Below are 22,345 nucleotides of genomic sequence, written 5' to 3' on the forward strand. Positions count from 1 at the left end.
CGTGCGTGTGAAGGAGAGCTCTGTATCAAAGCAGGCAAAGAAAGAAACGGGAAAGAGCAACTAAATGCATGAGTGAAAAATTGTGGCAGCTCTCAAGGTTTGGCTGTTTGCTTGTCACTGCATGGGTTATGCAAACAATCACTGAAAAGACTCAGGATAGCAAGCAAAAGATGCAAAATTATTCTCAGGCAGAGCACACCAACTAGAGCTGAGTTATATGCACAGGCTTTGACAGTTAATCTGCTCCATCAAAGATGTGGTTTTCAGCACACACAGGTACAATGGTAAAATCCATCAGTGATATGCAAATCTCCTAGGACAAAAGCAACTTATTCTAAGGGAAACTGTTCTAACTTCCAGATAACCACGTACACCATGCAACACAGGCAAACGTATCCGCGCAACAGGAGCTCAGCTAATTTAACCCTGCTGGCAGGGTTAAAGCTCCTCAAGGTAGATGTGGCTGGGAACACGAGGTGGGAAGCTTCCCACCACATCCAGGAGACTCACATCTCCCACAAACATTTTATTGTTCAACAGAGAAAAGGACAAGACAGCCAAACTACCATCCTAACACTGTTCTCCAGGAGCTCTGACCGACAAGCCCCAGAAACTCTTGCTGCAGCAGCAACTGCTGGGCCCCGTTACCTGCTCATCCTCTCTGCCAGAGGCTGTCACCCCTGAGCAGACCTGCCAGGAAGGAGCACGCCCCCATCCCTGCTGCTCCAGAGCCACCCAGCATCCTAGCAGTGGTACCACCATGCTGGCAGGCAGTTTGCTACACACCCTTGCTGACATCAAGTAGGTGATATCCAGTCCACCTAGAGAACATAACAAACCATCTCGGAAGAGGATTGAGAAGGGAAGTGGATGTTGAGTCTCTAAACTGCACCAACAGCGAGACCTCTGTTCTCCCTGTCCCTGGGCGGCTGCCTTTCCAAAGCAGCGTTCATGGGGCTGGATCGGGACGCTTGGAGGAAACAGGCACCGTTGCTTCCTGAGCTGCTCAAACAGGAGCTGGCACCATCCAGACCCACCTTCCATTAGCAGTGACCTCATGTTAACAAAGGCCTTCTTTGTAGTCATGCTTGGCAAGTCCTTCTATGGAACACAAAATAACGTCATTCCGCCCAGGCTTATCAGAGCCTCTGGTGACCAAGGTGGCCCCAAAGCACTGTGCCATCCTCACCTTGTGCAGTCATCCATGTGCCACTCTCAAGGCCTTGTCCTCCTCCTTGGATCTCCCAGTATGACAAATGCCTGTTCCAATCTCTCCTCTAGCCATCTCCTCAGTACGCCTCCAGAAGCAAAAACTCAGTTACGAGGTCTGTGTGAACAGGCCACATTTCCCTAATTAGCTGCCACTGATCTTGAGTCTACTCCTAAGCCATTTAGAGAGACTCTCCCATCCCATCACACCAGGCACGTGCCTCTCACTTTGTGTCTTCCTACTGGTCTCCCTTGTATTTTCTATCAAATGGAAGCAATGTACTATTTATTGCACTGCTTGGCATCACACATAGGAGGGCAGGTCTGGAATTTGAAGAGCACTGAATCCAGAAAACAGGAAACGTCTGAGGATCAAGGCTGGGCACAGCCCGGAGGCCTACATTTATGACTATAATAAAAGGATAAGGCAGAGATGAAAGCAGGGCTGAGCCAGGCTTGGTAAAGCATCAAAAGAAAAGTGCAGGGGGCTAGAAGAGGCTTGAAAGAGCAGAGAAGCTGACTAGGCAGATGATCAGAAGTGTATTTAGCATCCTCCCTGCCAGCCGGGTGGATCTGAGCCAGGAGATAGCTGTGCTGGAGCTGCAGAGGGCAAGGACGGCTCCCGGAAACCTGCCCCAGGAAGCAGGAACAGCCCACTTGAGGGGCTTCTCATCATGAGCAGGACAGGCGTCAAGAACTGAACCGACTGGGCAATGCCACAGGATGAGCGTGTCTCCCAGCCCATGCCTGGGTCACGCAAAGAGCAGGGCTAGCAGCACCTCCAGGTTCACAGCCCTCGGCTTCAGCATCGCTCACTCGGGTGTGTGTTCAGGGCATGAGTTCATGCACAGCCAAGCACCCCCCGCAGCGGTGAGGGATGCTGTCACTTGCTGGAGGAAGACGATGGACAGAAGAGGAGGGCTGCACAGGGCCAAGCCAAGAGCTATCCTGGGAGCTTGACTCAAGAAATCATTCTCTTCTGCAAACGATTTTGTACTCATTAGTCTGGTGCTGGGCAGGCTCCAGCACGCAGGCTGCGCACACAAAATAATGGAGACAGATGCAGTATTCCCACTTTGGAGATGGGACAAGCCAAAGTGCAGAAAACGCTAACCCACTTACTCGGACGCCAGCATGCACCACGTCAGAGCTGTGAACCTCTCCGGTTCCACCAGGTACACTGACCTTCACGGAACGCTCCCTCCAACATCTGTCTGAAGTAGGAAAACACAAGTCTCCAGTGAACAGAGGCCTGACCTATATGGTTCTGGTCTGTTTTAACTTGCCTGGTACAACCACAAACAGGCCGGACAAAGCTGACCCCTGGAGCACGCGTATCTGCACACATTCACACCCGATTCAAGGCACGCTCTTGTTTACCAGCCCAGCCAAGCAGACACTTTCCAGGAGAACAGCAAGAAATTACAAGGCTTGCCTTCCAGCTATTCATTACAAACTAAAGCCTCCCATACGCCAGCTTGCAGCTCACCTGACCTCTCCCCAGCTCGTGCTCGCCTGAGGCTTTCTCCTAATCTTTGAAGAATCCCAGGGAGTTGAGCAGGAACAGGCAGCCTGGAGGGAAGGGGGAGCTCTGTGGCAGGAGACCTCACCGTCAGCCTCCTCGTTTCTCATCACACCAAAATTAAAAATAGGCAACAATATCTAGGGAGAAATTACAGTAGAAATCTTGCACGCACTTTTTAGAAACAGAGTAATTATCCTTTCACCAGTTGTTACCGGGAGCTGTTCCTGGGGGGAGGCTGAGGCTTATTTTAACACCTGAATTCTCCAGAGCTCATTCAGGTCTAGGCAGAGCAAGCACAGCCTCTGGGAAGATTAAGCCGCTGAAGCACAAGGGTCATTTGTACAAGATGCAAAGGACAGGCAGAAACACCCTCCTTGGGGGCCACAAAAGGTGCCACAATGCCGAGTGATCTGCCCAGAGCCTCCTGCTCCGCTGGGAGCCTTCTCTGTGCTCACAGCCTGGCAGACGTGAGGCATGGCAGGTCTCTTGGGAATCAAATGTTACAAGTGAAATACTCATTGCAGCCCTAGAAAACTGATTTTAAGCAGTACTGGTTCATGACATAAGTAAACATAACATACAATTAAAATTCACATGTCATCCATGATTTACCGAAAGTGATATTCCACACATCTTTTCCCTTACAGCAACCACCACCAGCACTAACAAAGAGGAAAGAAATCTCAGCCTTGGCTGTTCTGGATCCTGGAGAGGGGAGCTTGGCATCTGACTTGGCAAGGCTGTTTGAAAAGGAGAGGATGGGTCTGCTCTTGCTGCCGGAGGAGACAGATTCCCACTTGATTAACAATCGGGCACTCCCTTCCCGCTCACCTGAGCGGCTCCCACACCGCCACTGGAGCCAGGAATCTGGTGGGAGCTGGCAGAAAGCACAGAAAGGTCGAGAAGGACCAAGCGAAGGCAAAAATCTCCCCTTAACAGCACAAAAAAAAAAAAAAAAGCTGCTAGTCTGGGTCAGGGGAACTGCAACTTTGAAGAAAACAGAACAGCCTTCACAAGCTAAGTTATTTCAAACAATGAAGGGGAAAATATACTGGGAGAGAAGATCCACACACCTGGGCTCAGCGCCAGCTCCCACCACGGCACGCTCTCTCACAGTCACACGTTTTCTGCTTTTCCCAGAGAAGCATTACAAATATGCACCCCGCTTCCACTTGACAGTCATGTTAAAATACAGCAGCACTGAACAGGCTCCAGAGTTGAAGGGGAGCCACGGGCCACTTCAGATTGGAGAACCAGGTTTCTGAAGGCTGTAAACGGACAAATAGAGATCTTGATCTACTTTTGGAGGATTTTATGGCAATTGCAGAGGACTCTACACAGGAGAAGAGACTGTAGGCTCAGCTGTTGAAAGCAACGCGGATTTCTGCTCAGCCTGCTTAACATGCTTTATTTTTAATACTGCTTTTGCTCCAAGAGCTAGAGAACAACTTGGAGAAAGAATGTCTTTGTTAGAGATTTTACGTCCCAGCCCTTTACTTAAGGTGCAAAAACTCAAAATAAATGTCACGGAACCCTCCTACCCCTTTCCCACAGTGGTGCCCCAGCACAGTGAAAACCAAGTAGTCCTTCTAGTAACAGAAATTAAGTAAAAACTACGTACAAAACAAATCTTAAATCTTCATCCATTCTTCCAATGCTCTATGAAAAACACATGCCAGGCAGATGAGGCAGCCTGTGGCCCCAAGAGAAATGGAAGCTGTGCATTTCCCAGCGATGCGTGCTGGGGAAAACGATGGGGAAGACTTCCCCACCAAGGCGAAGGAAAGGAAGAGGAGACTCATTTCAAGTTTCCCCCTGTGTATAACAAGAATGAACAAGGATGCCTTGGAGGGAAACGTAGGCAGCAGCTACATCACCCAGAGATGTTAAGAACTCTCACAGCAACTGAAATGAAGGTGCAAAAGGAAGAAGGTGAAAGAAGGGAGAATTTATCTAGTTTCAGCTGAAAATTCTTCTTGGATGGCCATCACCCCTATCCCTCACCAAGCCTAGGGAAAGCAGCCACTAGGACAACAGCTCCATTCAAGAACAACCATGAACTTTCTCTTGGGATTTCATGAGTTTACTCATCAAGAAGGATTTTTCAATTAATTAAGCCAGGGAATAAACATCAGATTCATCTGTGTGCTGAAGGCTTTTGCTAGGGACAGGGAGGTAAGCCTCAGCCCATCCGTTTGCAAGGCTTTCCGTCTGGCTTTCTTTCCAATAGGGCTCCTGAAGATCTCCACCAGCAGCTTCCATTGCTATTTCAATTAAATGAAAATAAATGGGAGGCTAGAAACTGAGGTGAAAGAAGATTTCAGAGCACTGTGACACACAAGGTACTATGCTCTGATTCAGTGGTGTTCATTTAGCATTAGGCCAAGTGGCATTTTCACCTACAGAACCCAGCCCAGATCTACCAAGGATGAGTACAAATTTAATATTCATTAACAAGAAATCAGTTTGCACAAAGAGGATTGACTTGTTCATGCAAGTCAGGCATTCAGCCACATTCGCAGAACCTGCAAGCGTCCCGCACGTACAACCATCGTGCAAAGCCAGTCCCGAGGGGCCACGTTTGCAGTGCAAGAGGGAAAGGAAGTAGGTTTATGCCCTGGAAATCCATCACAGGAAAAACACCCACCTCCTTTGGAGAGGAGTCTGGCACTGACAGAACAGCAGCCTGTTGGCCAAGGGCTGAAGCGCCTAGTGTGTATTGTGCCAACGAACACCTTTCCTTTGGAGCTAGAAGAGCCTGGCAAGCATAAGTTAATCAGTTCAACAGAGGCCAGAAAAAATGGTAACTTTGGCAGATCCCACTGTAATTACTAGAAAACTCAAGAGGTACTTCTCTAGGCACCCAGTAAGCTATCGATCTGCTCCCTTGCCTAGACACATCTTACAGCGACTACAAAACACACCTTCAGACTGGCCCAGGAGCTCAGCTCTCAATCCTTTTCATTTCCTTTCTATCGTCATAAGTTACCAATGAATGCAATTTTTTTTTCTTTTTAACCCTAAAGGGAGCTGCATTTTAAGCAGTAACAGCCTGGAGCTCTCCAAAGGAGGAGGTTTCTCTTCTTGGTGGCAGAGGTGAACGCACACAGGTGTTTCTTGCTGGTGACTGGTGTGTAGGGGAGGCTGCGTGCCCTCTGTGCGGCACTGCTGAATTAAATACCTTTGGGGTGTAAATCAAAACTCCCCGCAAAGCCTCAGTCTGAAATTCTGCTGTTCTCTAGTGTCACTGAGGCCAGCAGACTCTGGGGAGTGGGGGGGAGACAGGGGATGCTATCCAGCCACCTTCTCACTGCAGTAATTAACCTCAAGCAAGCACTGGCACGAAGCTCCTGCTCCTGCATGACTGCAAGCATTCCTCTCCACAGAGTTTATCATAAAGCACCAACTATCCATAAACATCTCTGGGAAGGGCTGGCCTGGGTTCACCTTCATGCAAGGAAGATGTCAGGCCCTGGCAGGAAGCCAGCCATTCATGTTTCTTTAAGCCTCCTGATTTTTGTCAGCTCTGACTCAAATGACCTTCTTGAAGAGGGAGAAAAAAAAAAAAAAAAAAGATGAGGACTCTTCCATCACACCCTTTCCTCCCCTCCACCCACTGTGGCACTTAATCACAGCAGGATCACAGGGGACAATTCTCATGGTAGCAGTGAGTCATGGTCTCCTTGTCCCTCTGCTCCCTGCACAGCCCCTTTGCAGCAGAGGCACTTTCCCATTTCCAGCTGGTCTGGAGGCTCTGGGCAGGAGAAAAAAAGAGCTTGAAGCCTCCATCACAACACGGGTCTTTGCCCTCCAAGCCAGGCAGGATGGCCAGTTTTGGGGACAACTCCGGATTGTCCAGCAATACCACAACACACAACAGCGTCCTCCCAGCATATAGCACCTTTCAATTATTCCACCTTGCAAAACCTGAACCGTGCTTTATCATGGTGCTGTGATGTTGTATTTTGCAGCAAATCCATGCAGTGGCCCAGCCATTCATCTTAAATATACTAAAGCTTTAAGCACAATGCCATGAATGAAGGCAAGAAAAAAAAAAAATAATTCCATCTTCATACTCCCCCCTCCCCAGCAGCTCCTAAAATCCATTTAGCTTTCCTCCTTGGAGCTGTTTGCCATATTCCTGGCGCTCAGACCCAGGACTGACATGGGAACCCTCAAACGACTTTTCCTCCTACCAATTCTGAAAAGAAAAATTACTCTTCCCTAAGGAGGCAGGAACAGACACGGCACCAGCAGGAGCAATTCAGATCCGACCCCCCCAGCAGATAATCAGACACAATCTCTTCCCATGCTGTGGTGGGAGCTCTGATCCGCCTTGCTGATGAAGCCATTAAGATTAGGCCACTGCTGGCAGTAAGATGACATGATGCAAGTGTTTAATATACTCACACCAGCTCGGTGGCCAGCCTGAGCTGTTCTTTAACTTATTTGCTGGCTGTGAATATTCCTCCCTCTTTCCTTCCCATAGGATTTTAACATCCCTGTGAGGAGAGCAAGCTCCCAGCCAGCAAAAGCTAAGACCAACAGGCCGCCTAATTAACTGCCCCTTTCCCAGTTGCCACAGCCTTGCCAAATGCTGGAGAAACCTGATTCCAGCTGGTAGTTAAGCACTTATGGCTCGAGAGGGATGAAGACAGCAGGGAAGCACAGCAGCAAAGGGAGGGGGCTGACACCATAACCTCCTGTGCCAGCCCTGGCCGTGCCGCCGCCCCCCCCCCCCCCCCCAAAGCACCCACCATGCCATCAGCACCAGCACTCCAGGCACTCATGATCCCCCAAAGGGACAAAAGCTTTTAGTGGCCGTCAGTCCCTTAAATTAAATCTTAATTGGTCCAAGAGCACCCTAGAGGGTTACACAGAGCAAAGAGAGGCCTTGTTTGCCAGCCAAAAAAAAGCCCTGCTCTCAGACATGCCTTTGAGGGTGTTACCTGCGCTGTTTCACAGGTATCCAAGGAATTTGCAAAGCCTGGCTGCCAGGTACGCCGGCCTGATCCAGCACTCGCCCTGCAGACCCCGCTGGGTCCCAAGAATTCCTCTTTTTATCTTCCATCCTTTCAACCAACCTCAACTTCAAAAGGAGGAAATTAGCGATTCTGTAATATTTCATCTTGTTTCTATTGCCCAGCCTACCAAAACAAAGGAGGGAAAAGCAAAGAACTGTCTCCCACCAGGAGAATAAAGTGGTTATTATAGCAATTACATACAATAAGGGCACATATAAAGAGGAAGCCACTAAAATGAGCTGAAGCTTTAGGTCTATGCTCCTGTTGAGACCAGCTGGGCAACCGCTTACTTTGCAAAGGTGGCAGGGAAGCAGAGGATCTGTGAGCCCAGAGAAACTCCCCATCAGGCGAAGCAACTGCAACCAGCACCACACGTGCAAATTCTGCTGTTAACCTTGCAGAAACAATGGTGCAATCCCACCCCCCAGGGTACCAAGAGCAAATACAGAGGCTTGGGAGAGGAGGGCAGGAGAGAGAAGGTAAACACACCAGCTCAGTTTTAGCAGTACTGCAGCCCCCCCAGACTATTCCAGGCTCTGGCTCCCAGCGCTGCAGCTCTGAAGGCTGCAAATCCCCAGGTGAGCCAAATGCAGCAGCTTGCAAGCGCACAGCACAGCTGGGTTAGCTCTGGCCTAAAGCCAGAAAGTTGCCACAGAGAATGACAAAGAGGAGGAACTCTCAAGGAACGATGGTCTTTGAAAATCCCGTTCCAGAGAAGCGGTGAGCGATCAGAAAGCTGCGTTGCAGGCTGGCCCTTGGTCGGAGGAGGGAGTGCAAGCGACCCACCCACCCAGCACACCGTGCCAGCTGGGAAGTTTCTAAGAGACACAGCAGATGCCACCTACATCGGCTAATGGCATCAGCACACTGTGTGCGGCCCCGGGAGGCTTTGCCCACACAGCTATTATGCTATGCATGATGTGCCCCAGGCGTTAGGAGATATTTTGCTGGTGCTGTGTATAGCACAGCTTTAGATAGCTGGCACTCATGGGAGAGAACAAATTTCTGGAGGATGTTTGAGAGGCTCCAAGCGAGTGCTACAGCAGGGCAGGGAGTGGGTCAGAGACAATCCTGGGGGCTAAGTGTGTGTTGAGGCATCTAACAGAAGGGTATCATCACCAATACATCCCAGGTATCTATCGCTGTAAATTTGGAGTCAGGCGCCTTAGAAACAGCAGTGACAAACGAGCCTTTACTCCACCACATAGGGTGAAAAAGCCACCTGCAGGGTCAGTGCAAATCTTCAGTGCCCAACAAGGCTTGAAATCACTGCAATCAGTGCAAACTCCCGCATAAAGGTGAAAGGCTGCTTGAGCAATCACAGCAGCCGCGTTTCCTATGCAAGAGGTGAGCTGTCCACAGCTGCACAACTGCCCCGTCCCACAGACCTTCAGCCAAGGAAGACCCAAACTCGGCCTTCGGTGCTACAGGGCTGGTAGCAGAGCTCAGGGAAGTGCAGCAGAGGAGGTGAAAGCCCATCCCTACCTGTTCATGGGGGCATTTCAGTAGTTAACTGCTAAACTGTCAGACTACAGAGCAAATGCCCCAGTCCTGAATTACAGGGGCTAATGGCTGCCAGCAACCAGCTGGGGCTGCTCCCAGAGATGAGGCTGCATGGCAGAGGACTGAGGAGTTCCCCCATCCAACAGCCGGAGCAATGGTCCCATACCAGAAAGCAGACCCACGTCCCGCAGCCCTTCACCTCTCTGGCTTATACTACCTTCCCGCCTCTGCGGCTTCAGCCAGGACATCTTTTCTGCCGCTTTCCCCTAAGCTGAGAAAAGTCTGAGAGGATAACCCATTTCCAGAGGGATAGTTTTGCGGATGAATAGGAGCATCAGAGGAGGCGGTGGGGACTGGCAGCCGCGCTATTACAATGTTAATTCCCTTTGACTTGCCAGCATTAGAGACCAAACATCCATTGTCATTCTTTGTCTTTTATAGGAAGATCTTCAGCAGGACTTGCTGGTTTTAGAATTTTAAATAAACCAGTTGAAGTTTTACAGCACAACCTTAAATTCCTCAGGGCTGTATTTTCGAGCTCTGGGGTGAAGCCTTGCTAACCGTCCCCCTTCGGGAGCCAGGTACCCTCTTTAGGGGAATGGCACCTACATACTGCAGTAGGTTTCCGTGAGTGACTCAACTTTTAGGGAGACCCTAAATTGTAACAGCACATAGCACAGACTACAGTTAATACTACAAACAGACAGACAAGAGGTTTTCCCTTCTGTATTTTAACCAGAGCCTCCTGCCCTGTCATTAAGTGAGTGGGTTTTGTCCCACCCTTCCAGAAAGGGCCACTGAAGGATTTCAGAAGCAGAGGGGCAGCTCCTTGCCAGCATGGTGTACAACATAACCAAGAAGGACTTGGGTTACCTGTCCAAGGTCCAAAGTGACGTTGACCTGGTTGAACTCCAGCCCCCGGGAAAGAGGGGGGCTCTGCCACCAGCGCTCTGTCCCATCAATGGCATTTGTTATGGGGTGGGCCTTGTTGCTGTTTGCAGAGGAGCAGATGTCGCAGTACTGGCCCTGTTGGAAAGTACAAAAATAACATTTTACTGTAGCCAGAAAAACATGGCACAAAGCAGACAGGTATTGCAGCAATTCAGAAAACACAGGGTGTAAGCCTGCTAATACAAATCAATATATAAACTTCTTGTTTGCACCAATTTAGAGCACAGATGGAAAAAGGAACAACAAAAAGTTCAAAAAGCCCACAACAACCCAGTGCAAAATTTGGGCTGCTCTAACAAGCACCCCTTCTGTATTTCAGATATGCACTGAGCGTTGGCAAAGGGACCCAGACACAAAGAAGTGGTTGCCAAATGCAGAAGAGCATGCAGAGGGAGAAGCCGAACCACGATGGAGAGCAGTAGCTCAAGCTCTAGGCCCACAAGCTCCTCTGCTGAGGCTGCCACTAACACCCCTGTTGACAGCCAGAGATCTTGACCCGGACCATTCAGTCATTCCTATGGACCCAGACCGGCAGTTCTTCTGCCCAGCTCCCTGCAATCTGTTTCTTGTCAACCTATTCATTTCACGAGTACAGTCCTTTCAGCTACATTTTCAAGCTTAATAGTCTAGCAGCCAAGTTCCTTTTGCTGGTGATGCTGCAATGCAAGGCCAGAAAGGGACAGCCCCTGCTGTCAGCTGGCCAGGGACCTAGCTGCAATCACTTTTCTGCCTTGCTTTTGCGGCGCGGGTGGCTTTGTCAGCTCCATGGACACGCTGCCAGAGAAAACAGCTCTGCAACTTTAACAGCACCTCCTGAGCAGGATCAGACAAAGACCTGAGCTGTTAGGGGCAATTCTTTCTTTCCCATTTAATGCACAAATGAATCTGACCCACTCTTAAGGAAACCTGCAAATAGCCCTGAAAATTGGCAAGTTGTTTTGTGGAGCCACTGTTCTATCACTTAAATTGCTGCTACAAACAGCCTAGAAGGGAACTCTGTTACAGGCAGTTTTCCTTTTAAAGGCGTAGTTATCCCCAGGCAACCAAGTTACCCTTGCCCATCCCAGCTGCAGACAGCTTCAATATTATACCAGGTACAAGATCTCAAGACAGGCAATCTCCCTCCTGCGTACTCCATCTCCATCCCTACAAGGCTGAAGCAAGACAGAGCCACCGCGGAGTGAGTGATTTTTCCAGATGCCCCAAACTCTGGAGGAATCTCAGCGCAAAGGAAATGGAGATTTCCTAGCATTCTTCCCCATGGCCATGTGCTATGTTATTTGCAGGCAATTATGCAATGCAAATTATCCCGAACAAGAAGATCGTTTAATTAATTCCTCTAGAGATATGAAAATAGCAGACAGGCAAGCACAAGGCCAAAGAAGAGGGCAGCCGAAACCATCCAGGTAACCCTGATGCCCATGCAGGGAGCTCCGGCTGTACAGAGAGGTCAGGACAAGGCTCGTTTGAACACGCACTAAGAGAGGAGGGAGAGCAGACCAGATAAAACTGACCCAACTCTTCAGCTCAAACCTTTAACAGGAACCGGTGCAACAGGTTGTGTGGAAATTTCTGCTGCACAATACACAACACTGAGGCGGGGGGAGAAGTGAGGCAAGGTTACAAAATGGGGATAAACAACAAAAAAATTAAAGTGCTTTCATACTTTAAATTCTTGCCACAGATGGGAAAACCATTTTGAACTCAAAGTTCACATTGATGGGCAACAGTCAATTCAAGTTTAGTGAGAGGGGACTAAAAATTAGGATCAGCTGTGCCACATTTGTAGTGCTCCTGTTATCCCTCCCCACTGCTGTGCAGCCAGCATGTGTTAGCTGCCACTGGGCTGGTAACACATCAACAGCTGAACTAAGTTTGCTGTTAAAACTGTGATTAGCCCCTCTGATGCACCAGTTGCTCATTAGTTCTTTCATTAGAGCCAGACCTAAACCTGATGAGAATTATTTCCAGCTTTTCCTATTTTAGAGCAAGTCGGGCTCCTGCACAGTCGGGTCTCTACAGGGAAGAGAGAAGTTCTGACATCAGCAGAGGATTTTAATTAAAAAGCAATTGTGAGCCACAGGCTTAGCGGAGACAGCAGGTTCCCAGAGCAGGAGAGGCGTGGACATCACCAAGGTACGCCAAAGAAAGAACTTCAGCAATGCAAGAAGTTGCAAGGCAGCTTAGAGAACATAAAACTGCCACTATCAGAGCAAACTGCAAAGGGAGAGAGATAAGGAGGAGGTTTGAATGGAGGGCAGCTTCCAGAGACCTGCAAGGCCTGATCCTGTTCCTGCTCACGTCAACGGGAACTTCGAAGTTTCCCTTGAGCATAAAGGCCAGCCTGGCACCCCGCTGGCCCGGCTTGCCTCGGGGAAAGCAAATGGCTTTGTCCCGGTTTATCTGGCCCTACTATGACCCAACCTCAGCTCTCCTCACCTAATTTATCGGAAAACCACAGGGAGCGTGACCCAGGCCTGGGCCACAGGGGATGAGGTAAGAGGGGCAGGAAACGGGGGGCAAAAAGTAATATTTTGGACAAGGAAAGTGCCTGCTTGCAAGCTGTTACCAGGGCTGTCCTCGCAGATCAAGTAACTGCTCACCCAGAGTTAAGCAGGTGCTATCTCATCAGGCATCTTCTCTGCAGGTAACAGCAACTTGTTTTAAAAACTGCATATCTTCAGCTGCAGTTACACCACTGAAGTCCAATGCTATCACATATGTAAACGCAGAAGACACATACAGAGAGGAACCACACCAACTGTCACCCAAACCCCAGACAGCCCTGGGCTGAGCCAGCTCCCCCCTGCCGCGCAGCACCACGCACGAGAGATGCCGTGGGATAAAGAGCGCGGGGCCAGATGGTCACTGACGATGGCAGATATCAAGAGAATGCCACTTAATTCAGAGACATTCAGGTATGAAACAGCTTCAGACCTCATCTGTTACCAACACCTGGAAGAGCAAGAGGACAAGACCTCCAGTAAGCACCAACACTGCTCTGGCAAATGTAGCTCAGCGCTGCAATTCAACGTGCAAACAAAGCAAATGCAGCACCGATTTGAAATCGGTGAGGTTTGTTGCACATTTTAAAATTCTAAGGTCTGTAATTGCTTCAGCTAATGCTAGTAACTTTCCTTATTGTTATACAACTAATCTCCTGCAATAAAGTAATCATCTACAACCCTGCCTCAGAGCAGCGTACAATCCCTGCCGGCTTTGGCAGGTCTCTGGAACAGCCCCCAGGCAGCTGGGCAGGATGGGCAACGGGCGCACACAGCTATACCTCTGCAGAGCCATCTCTGTCTTGGGAGACGGCTACAAGCTTCTTCAGTAAAGCTTGATCAGAAAAATAAACTTATAATCTCTCTTTTGCCTCATTTTCAAGACATTAATGTAGGATCGCCCATGCTGATTAGCGAGTGGGACAAGGGAAGAAAACCTCCACGGTGAGTCCCTTTCAGCACACCTCAGCATTGCTGTGCATCACATCCTTGCAGACCGAAAAGCCCCCCACGGTTAGAAATGCTGTCTTCTGCCAAAGAGCCCTGAATAAAGCAAAGGAAACTCCTTGAAAAGGTTTAGAGCCTTCCCACAAACTGTGCCAAAAACACTGCAAGTGTCTTTAGGGCAGCGTTATTTCAGAAAGCTTAACAATTATCGACATTTTAAGACTATCATGTTTTAAAGCCAATGAACTCCCTTTCCTGAAAGTCTTCTACAATGTCAAACGAAAAGAAGCAGAAAACAGAGGACTGAACTGATTGACTAGATGATTGTATTAGTGTTTACACTAGGTCTTTAGTCAAGCAAACATCCCTTCACCACCACAGCACGTGGAAATCTCTTGGAAGGTCCCAAGAGGCATTCTTCCAGAATTCCTGACCAAAATCCCTTTACACCACAGCCGCACTGTGCACGAGCAGCACAGAGCAGGTGAACGGAGAAGGGAAGGGACTCCGTCCGGAGGGACACACGGGCAGCGAGAACGTGCATGTGGAGTTCGTTATTGTCGTTTCAGTCTGCTCAAATTGAACACTTCCCTCCCACCTCCCTTATTGCTTTAGTCACCGGGTGGTGCCGAAACCCCTAAAGGGGATGAATTGGGAACTCTGACCTCTGCTCTGATGCCTCCTGTTTCCTCCCCTCCCTTTTAGGTGCTGCCTGTGGTCATGGAAAGGAGCCACTACAAAAGGATTTTTCTAAAGCTTTCAGACTGACCAAAGACCACTGGCCTGGGAAGAGGTGCTCAGATCAAAGCGACCCTGTGCCAAAGCTGCAGAGGGGATGGGAGGGGGTCACTGCAGAAATCCGCAGCGAGGAGCCCTGTGGGGCAGCAGGGGTAAGCCGGGAGGATGCACACACCCTGCGGTGCCAGGAAAGGGCTGTACTTGAAGGATGAGTTACAACTGCCCCCAAAGCTGGTACAGGGTTTATTTTAGTCACCAGCATCCTTAGTGCAATGCGTCATGCTGAACCAGCAGCGTGGCCAGAGCACAGGTGGACAGAAGCACAGGTGGACAGATGTAGAGCGATAAATGCATACCCACATTTGCCAGCTTTTCCAAGCAGCCTTATCCTCCCAGTTTTGCTTGGCAGATCATTCACATTTGGTTGGAAGTGCACATAGTAGCAATTACTTCTTTACCTTTGCCTCACTGTAGGCACAATTACTACATCTAAGTCCCTATAAGTCTCCTGCTACTAGTACTTAAAGCAAAGTTTCTTCAAGTTACATTATTTTACAGTGCAGCAAAGTGAAACACATCACTTTAAAAGGTAGCAAAACTCAGAGGAGGATACGTCAGCTTTTTGCCATCCAGTAACATCTTCAACAATTTCTACTACAAACAGGGCAAAATTCCACATCATGAACACACAATAGCCAGAAAATTCCTAGTACAGCACTAACGTGGGAGAATGTGGCCAGAATGAGAAAAATGTTTCATCTTATAACCAAGCCACCCCTACCAAAAGGCCAAGAAAGGCTTGATCCGAGAAACTGAGTTTTCCCTTGCTCTTCCTGACCATTACACACAACACGGACAACCCCACTGCTCTGTCGCAACAGGTGAACGGCACTGTGAACCTCATAAGCAACAAGCAGAAAACACTGGCGAGGAGCAGCTGGCGGCTCCCTGGCAGGCTTCGGGCTGCAAAGCATTTCAAATCAGAGCTGCTCTTCCCAGCTTGGGCTGCCCCGAGGGGGGCAGCGGGTCTGGAGTTCCTGCAACTATAACTAGTGTTTTACAAGCCTGTTTACAACTGTTCTTTCCTCTTTTCAAGAGGACCATAGCCGTTACACTGCACAGCAGTTTCTACCATCTACATTCCTGGCTACAAGCTCCTTCTGGTCCACTTAAAATGGGACCCCCGAGATACGTCACCTGACATTTGCTCGTAAAATTCACCCTCTTATCTCTCTCTTCTGCTCATCCTAATGCCCCGCTGAACTCAGAGGGAATGGCGGAGTTAAGACCCATAAAGGTAAAGATTATAACGTTTATCATACATTAATTCTCTGACCGGCAGAGGAATTTAGGAGCTGGTTTGCCCAGGATTTTGTCAATATAAAGAACCAATAACTTTAAAAATAACGCCACGGGAACTCGGCAAGCCACGGTTCATGTGTGCAACTTCTGGCAAGGCTGGGAGAGAAAGAGCACGCGTGTCTCATCGCCCTGCTGCTCCGGGGGGCTTCAGATGGGCCCCCGGCCCCGGTGCACAGGCCCGGGCAGGGGAGGATGCCCTGGGGACCACCCCTGCCTGCCCTCTGCCCCCTCCCAGAGCACCCCACCGCTAACCCACCAGCCAGCTGGCCGACACCAGCTCTGCCTAAGGTCCGGCTGGGGTGGCCGGCAAGTGGGGAAGCGTGGGAAAACACCAGTGGCAGGGGGGACCGTGGGACCCCGCACGCCGCTTGCTCGCCCATCTCCGAGCTGCCCTACTCTTCGCCGCAGCCTCTGCCCTTCCCAGCCCCCGGGGAGACCGAGCTCTGCCTCCTCTCGCACCGCCGGCTGAAAAGCAGGGGTGGGACGAGGGAGCACAAAGGGGGGCTCGGACCCTTCTGCACCCACCCCCACCCCGGCCGGGAGCCGGCTTTGCCCCCCCCAGCGAGGCTCCGCAAGCTGCCCGTCTGCGGGTGCGTGTGTGCCCCCCCGCCGGCCGTACCTGGATGGTCTGGTTGGGGTCCCCCCCCGCCACCGGCCCCCCGACCAGCTTGCAGTAGAGATCCTCCACGGCGCGGCGGCTGCCGGCGCCCGCCGCCTCCTCGCCGCAGGTGGCGGTGGCGGAGATGCGGGTGCCCTCGGCCAGGTTGAAGTAGGGCGGGTGGAGGCTGTGCCCGTTCACATCGCTGGGGAAGGAGGCGGGCGGGCGGGCGGCGGCGGCCAGCACCGGCAACCCCAGCACAAGCAACCCCAGCAGCGGCGGCGGCAACCCCAGCCGCGCACCGCCCCGCTCCGCCGCCCTCGCCATCTTCACCGAGGCTGCCCAAGCGGCGGGGGCGGGCAGCGGCCCCGACCTCCCCGGTCCCGCCGCCCCGGCACTGCCCGCCGCGCCGCCGCGGACGCGCTACTTCTGCCCCGGCGGCGGGGAGGGGCCGCCCGCCCCCTGCGCGGCCCCGCCGCCCTTAACCCTTTCGCTCGGCGCCGACGGCGGGGTCCGCTGCCAGCCCCCCCCCCCGGCCTCGTCCCGGGACCCCCCCGGGATCCCCCCGGCCCCGCGGGAGGAGAGGCCACAGGGGGTGAAGTGATCCCACCCCCCCAAGTCAAAGGGGGGATAGGATCCCCAGGGGAACAATGTGCCCATTGTATCTGCCTTGGTCGCGCCGGCTGGTAGTTTAGTACGTTAAACTCCATTAACCGATAGATCCGTTTATCTCCAGGAAAAACTCTATTACTAATTAACAAAAGAGTAAAAGGCTCCACAAAATCCAGTTCACTCTCCTCGGGGTATGCTGTTGGTTCTCGGTAAATTTGGACAGTGAAAATTCGCTTCCGCTTTCCCCAGAAAGGCTGGCTGTCCGGGAAAGGCTTTGCCTTCTCCCCTCGGGGGGGAAGACGCAGCTCAGCGAGCACCCAACCTTCTCCCCATCCCTCCGCTACCCACGGACAGTCCCTCCCTGCTGTGACCTGCAAGGACACACACACTGGCAGGTCTTTATACACTACTGGGGGGAAGACACTTTACGGATAAGAAACTGAACATATTACAAGAAGTTATATATAACAATACATAAATTAACTTATTGAAACACTACTTTGATTTTCTAGCACAGACAGACTTTTTAAAATCTAAGAATTGAATGATACACATAAAATGTTGTGCCCAAACCAGCCAATACTGTTTCTTTAAACTAAGAAGATAGAGTAGACCAACAGAGATCAGGTCTGGACTCCGTACAGTTGGATCGCTATGGTATTTGAACCCCGCAAGAAGCAAAACAAGCTCTTTAGCGCGTCCAGGTCTTCACAGGCTACTGCTGGGCATTTGCTCGTTGCCTCACATCATCCTCTTTGTTTCTCTTTTGTGGACAGCCTAGCAGGAACCAGCCCTCTTGGAAAAGTTACTGTCTTAAATATGAAAAGCTCTTTAAAAAAAAAAAAGCGTTGTGACGTGTGTAGTTCAAACACGTAGTTCCACAGACTGCACTCGCATATGGCGTGTACCTGGCAGGCTATGCAATTACGCTCATTTCGGAGCCTTCAAGGGCCTTTGAAAGACCCCTTTTACTGTCTCTAAAGCACTGGACGCGGCCTATCCCACCGCGATATATTGTAAGATTACCGCAGGGTGCGAGTGGAGCCCTACTCACCGCAGCGCCCTGTGCTGCAGGCGGTCGGACACTTGCAGCCCTCCGGCTTGGCGCTGCCTGGAGAAGCTGGTCGGTCCCCCCATCAGGAGGTGGAGGACTGCGGACCCAGATGCCACCACGGCCCAGGGAGCCATCCAGTGCCAGCTGTTCCTCTCCTGGCACTGCGCAGCACCAGATTGCATTCACATGACATCAGGACTTGTGAAGGCAGGGTGGTGAGAGGTGCCTGGTTCCACATGGCGAGGAAGCACTGAAGCACAGCCGCCAAGCCCATTCAGTTAGAAAGACTTCCTAAAGGGCTTTCAGACATCTTTTAACCCCTTCCTGCTTGTCCGCTTCTTTGGAGATCTTTCCCCTGGTTTCCCCACTTAATGCAAGATCTTAGCACTCAGCAGATGAATGTATCCTTTAAAAGGTAAATAGAACCTTTTAAAACAAATCTTATAAAGAGAACAGGCAGTCCTTGCCCTTTAAACTGTGCTTGAAAATGGGTAGCTTGCTCTGGGGAAAGTAGAACGGCCACCTTTGAAAATACATGTGCTCTGCAGTAATCTTTAACTAACATGTTTATGTATGGGAGACCAATACTCCAGAGGACAGGAATTAAAACTTCCTTAAACTTTGTCAAATGCCATATTTAATTAGCTACTTACACCCCATGGCACCTGTGAATATGTAAAAAGAGTTAACAAGGAAAGCAGGGCACAGATGAGGAAAATAACTTTCTCCCACACCCTCTAGAGAGTTACAAGGCAAAACACTTGGGCCAGTCTAATATCCGTAATCCCTCTAGTGGTAACGCCGTGGTGCGTAATTAATCACCCCTCCAACGTGCAATTAAGGAAAATGAACAATCCATCCAGAGTGAAATCACAGCTAGCACGTGGGTTTTGTGGCATGACTCAGGAGCACCACGCAGAAAAAATGACCCTTCCGCAGGCTGAACTCGCCTCTAGGCAACCGCAGAGCTACTTTGCAAAGACAGTTTGAAGACTGAAACTGTACTTAGGCTACCTATACTGAGGGGATCTGAAGTTTTCCGAGAAGCAATAGAAATGGTTTAAAGAAAGAGGATTCTGAGGTTTTTTTCCCAGTACAGAAAGAAAGGGGCAGAGGGTTTATAACATAGCTAAACATCTGATTTAATATCCGAGGTTAACCAAAAAGTTGAGGTTAACAGCTTGAACTCCTGTCGTGATGCCATCTCTGGTCAGCCACACTCAGGAAAACAAGACATATTTGCTAATCTGGATGGGACACAAGTCCCATCTAGTCCAACATCTCATCTGAGAGTCACTAGCAGCAAACGTATCAGGTGAAAACCCCTGTGGGTGGGCAAGGAATACTCTGCTCCCAAAAAAGATGTCCCCTGACCTGTAACAGCCAGAACTTAGCTTGAATACTGAAGCTTTTCTTCCATTTAAGAAGCTTTTCTAAGCGTTAACTTCAACAGCCCTGGACATTTACCATTCATGTTATTATCTGCTCTAATCCCTCTTTGAATTTTACTAGTTTCTTGAGCCTAGCAATGCTGCTTCTTGGCTTCACAAAGCTACTGATCATAGTGACACACTCTCAAATAGGAGGTGTTGAAGCAGAAGAGACTTTTCCATTTAAAACCAACCCACTACCAGTGAATACAGAAAGAACTGAAAAAACAAAATCCAGCCCGTAGCAATCCTACTCCAAGCTTCTCTGAACCTACATGTAGCAACATGACTTCAGCCATGCTGCTATCCATCTGCAACAGTTAAAGGCATCTGAGTTCCACTGAAGTTTTTACTTTTGCCTTCCTAAGAACTGCAGGGCCATGAGGAGCTTGCCAGAAGCTGCCATCAGAAACCGCAAGCTCTTTCTTCAAGCAAGCTGTAGAATGACTGTTTGGGGAGCGTCGAGGGACAGGAAGAGCTTAAAAGAGATCCGAGAACAAATTCAATGTTTGGGCTCCCAACAGCTTGCCTTGATGAGGGAACCCAGTTCCTAAATCTGAGCAAAGATTCAGCAAATTACAAGCACGAGTTTTCCTGTCTACACAGACCCTTTTAACCTGCTGCAGAAGTGCAGGGAAGTGTCCCACAGACAGAAGCAAGGCCCACCGAGTAATTCAGTGGCAAAGCAGACACATTCTGCTTGCTGTGAATAAATTCTCTGGTTTTGTATTGTCTATTACACAGAGAAAAGAAAGAAGTGCTCCTCACTCTGGGAAAACGAACATATGGCCAATGAAAAAAGAACCGTTGCCTTCACGTGCAGTATTTCCTAGCAAGGTACCACCACAGTCGGAGCCGTCAGCAAAAGCAGTGCCTGAGCCAAGGGAAATAGGAGAGCATATGGTTCTTGTACCGTGTATTGTATAGGGTCAGGAACATGTTATCTTACAGAGGATTTAATTACTTTTCTACTACCCTGCTGCAAGCAGTGTGAAGGAACGTGTTTCCTGAGCTTTGCTCTGTGGTGACCTAAGAGCATTATACCAAGATCACCATTTCCATAAGCATGTCGTGTCTTGACACAAGTGTGTCGAGAACAGCTACTAGCAGCTAAGAACTAATTCCACATGAGCTGGAATTGAACCAACACAAGCCGGAAGAGCAATCAATATCCTTCAAGCACATCTCCAGCTTTATAATTTTACAAGCTTCACGGGCTGTAACTGAGAAGACTGTAAAACAAAATAAAAAAAGACATAAGCAGGTTTCAAGTGAGGCTTGCATTGAGTTTGCTGAGTTCAGAGGCATGGAAAGGAGTCCTCCCCTGTTCACACAGACCCCCGCACACATGCACATGCAGACAGTTCTGCAAACAGCCCACAGACACAGACCCAAAGTACATTTCCCCTGTTTGTTCTTCAAACTGACAGCTCAATTACAGCTTTTTAAACCCTTCTGCATGTGGGGAGCTAGGGCACAGTTTGAATCTACAGTGGGAAACGACTGGAGTTTTGTTGAAGGCATGAGGAATTTGACCAGGATCTGCCTCGCTTTCTCGGACTGGTTCTTACGAACGCATAAAGCCGAAGGCCAGAAGGGACGGACTCATCGCACTACCTCATCTGCTGTCTGCTACAGGCCATCAACCTGCACCCCACGGTGCTATACCCAGCACAGCTCTGCTTTTATTAAAATATTCCTGATGCCGGTTTTGCGATGTTAACAGGAATAGTTAGAACTGGACAAACCAGACCAGACTGATAGGGTGATACAACAGGAAGCAACTCTAGGAAAGACAGCATCCTTTATATCTTTTCAGAACTGGATTACGTTATGTAAAAATGCAAACCCCTACAACTGACAAGCGCCAAATGAGCATTAGCAAGAGCTGAATTAGGACACATCTGGAATTAACAGTTATTTCCCCCCCTCCTGTAAAATTACTTTAACGTGTCTTATCTTTGTTTCCTTTATAGTGTTCCCCCTTTAACATTTACTGAAATTTGAAAAAGACTGTTTTGATACACAGCTGGTCAATTTGCCATGCCCGGATGGCACCTTTTAGTTAAAAACAAAAGGAGACATGCATCTGTGTTTTGTCTGCTGTGGACATTTTCATGAAGAGATCAAGAAGTTTCATAATGTAGCAGGACATGTTACTCTACACCCGAGAATTCAATTCACTTTAAGGTCAGCCTGTACCTTCCCTGTAATCAAATGGTTCCAAAACCCTCCCAAAGCCAGAACAGGTGTTTCATTCATACTGTCTGTCTACCTGGCACGGACCCAAATACTTTCTCTTAAAGCCTAAAACTCCGTATTATTCTGGGGTGCACTGAAAACATACATATGTGCTGTCTCCTAGGCACGCTTCAGGCTTGGTCATCATTAGCTACATGTTTTTCTTTGCACAAATCAAACAGGAACACAGCTGCTTTTATGTTAATAACTAAATCATGCTTTAAATTTATGCCACGCAGCTCTCCCTTCAGCCAGAAGGGCCCTGCAGATTTAACGAGCTGACATGTCAACAGAGATCAGTTCACCCACCAGAAAAGTGCAGTTACTTCTGGGGTGAGACATGGTAGCTGTTTAGCACTGCAGGAGAAGGAACGCTGCTGTGTCAAGTTGAAGCCGTTGAAGCCACAGAGGAAGCAGGGGGATGAGCAAATGCGCTCGGGATGAAAACCAGTCCAATGATGGGAGTTAATGCACCCGCTCGAGTGTGAAAGAGCAGTGGGGGCAAGCTAGAGACACGTAGACAGAGCACGCTTTTACTTCTTGTCTGATGGGTGGGACATATCCAGCACTGCAAATGGGAGACTGAGTCAAGCCTGACTCGAGAATAGGATTTTGCCTACTATGTCATTATAACTTCTTTGGATAC

The 22,345-nt window shown here is 49.6% G+C and overlaps 1 protein-coding gene across 2 annotated transcripts in view; it reads right to left on the minus strand.

The window, feature by feature from the left end:
• LAMA5 (laminin subunit alpha 5) overlaps positions 1 to 16,752 on the minus strand; it is a 95,677-nt gene extending 78,925 nt beyond the window's left edge. For both annotated transcript variants that reach the window (XM_087749789.1, XM_087749788.1), the window contains exons 1-2: positions 16,384 to 16,752; positions 10,135 to 10,287 (exon numbers count right to left, since the gene is read on the minus strand). In XM_087749789.1, the coding sequence (XP_087605915.1) occupies positions 10,135 to 10,287; positions 16,384 to 16,689 (459 nt within the window). In that variant the 5' untranslated portion in view covers positions 16,690 to 16,752. The remainder of the gene's footprint in view (positions 1 to 10,134; positions 10,288 to 16,383) is intronic.
• Positions 16,753 to 22,345: the final 5,593 nt, after the last annotated feature.

The sequence above is a fragment of the Nipponia nippon genome, unplaced genomic scaffold (genome assembly GCF_047370975.1).
Source record: "Nipponia nippon isolate SJK-2023a ecotype South Korea unplaced genomic scaffold, ASM4737097v1 scaffold_13, whole genome shotgun sequence".
In the NCBI taxonomy this organism is placed as follows: Eukaryota; Metazoa; Chordata; class Aves; order Pelecaniformes; family Threskiornithidae; genus Nipponia; species Nipponia nippon.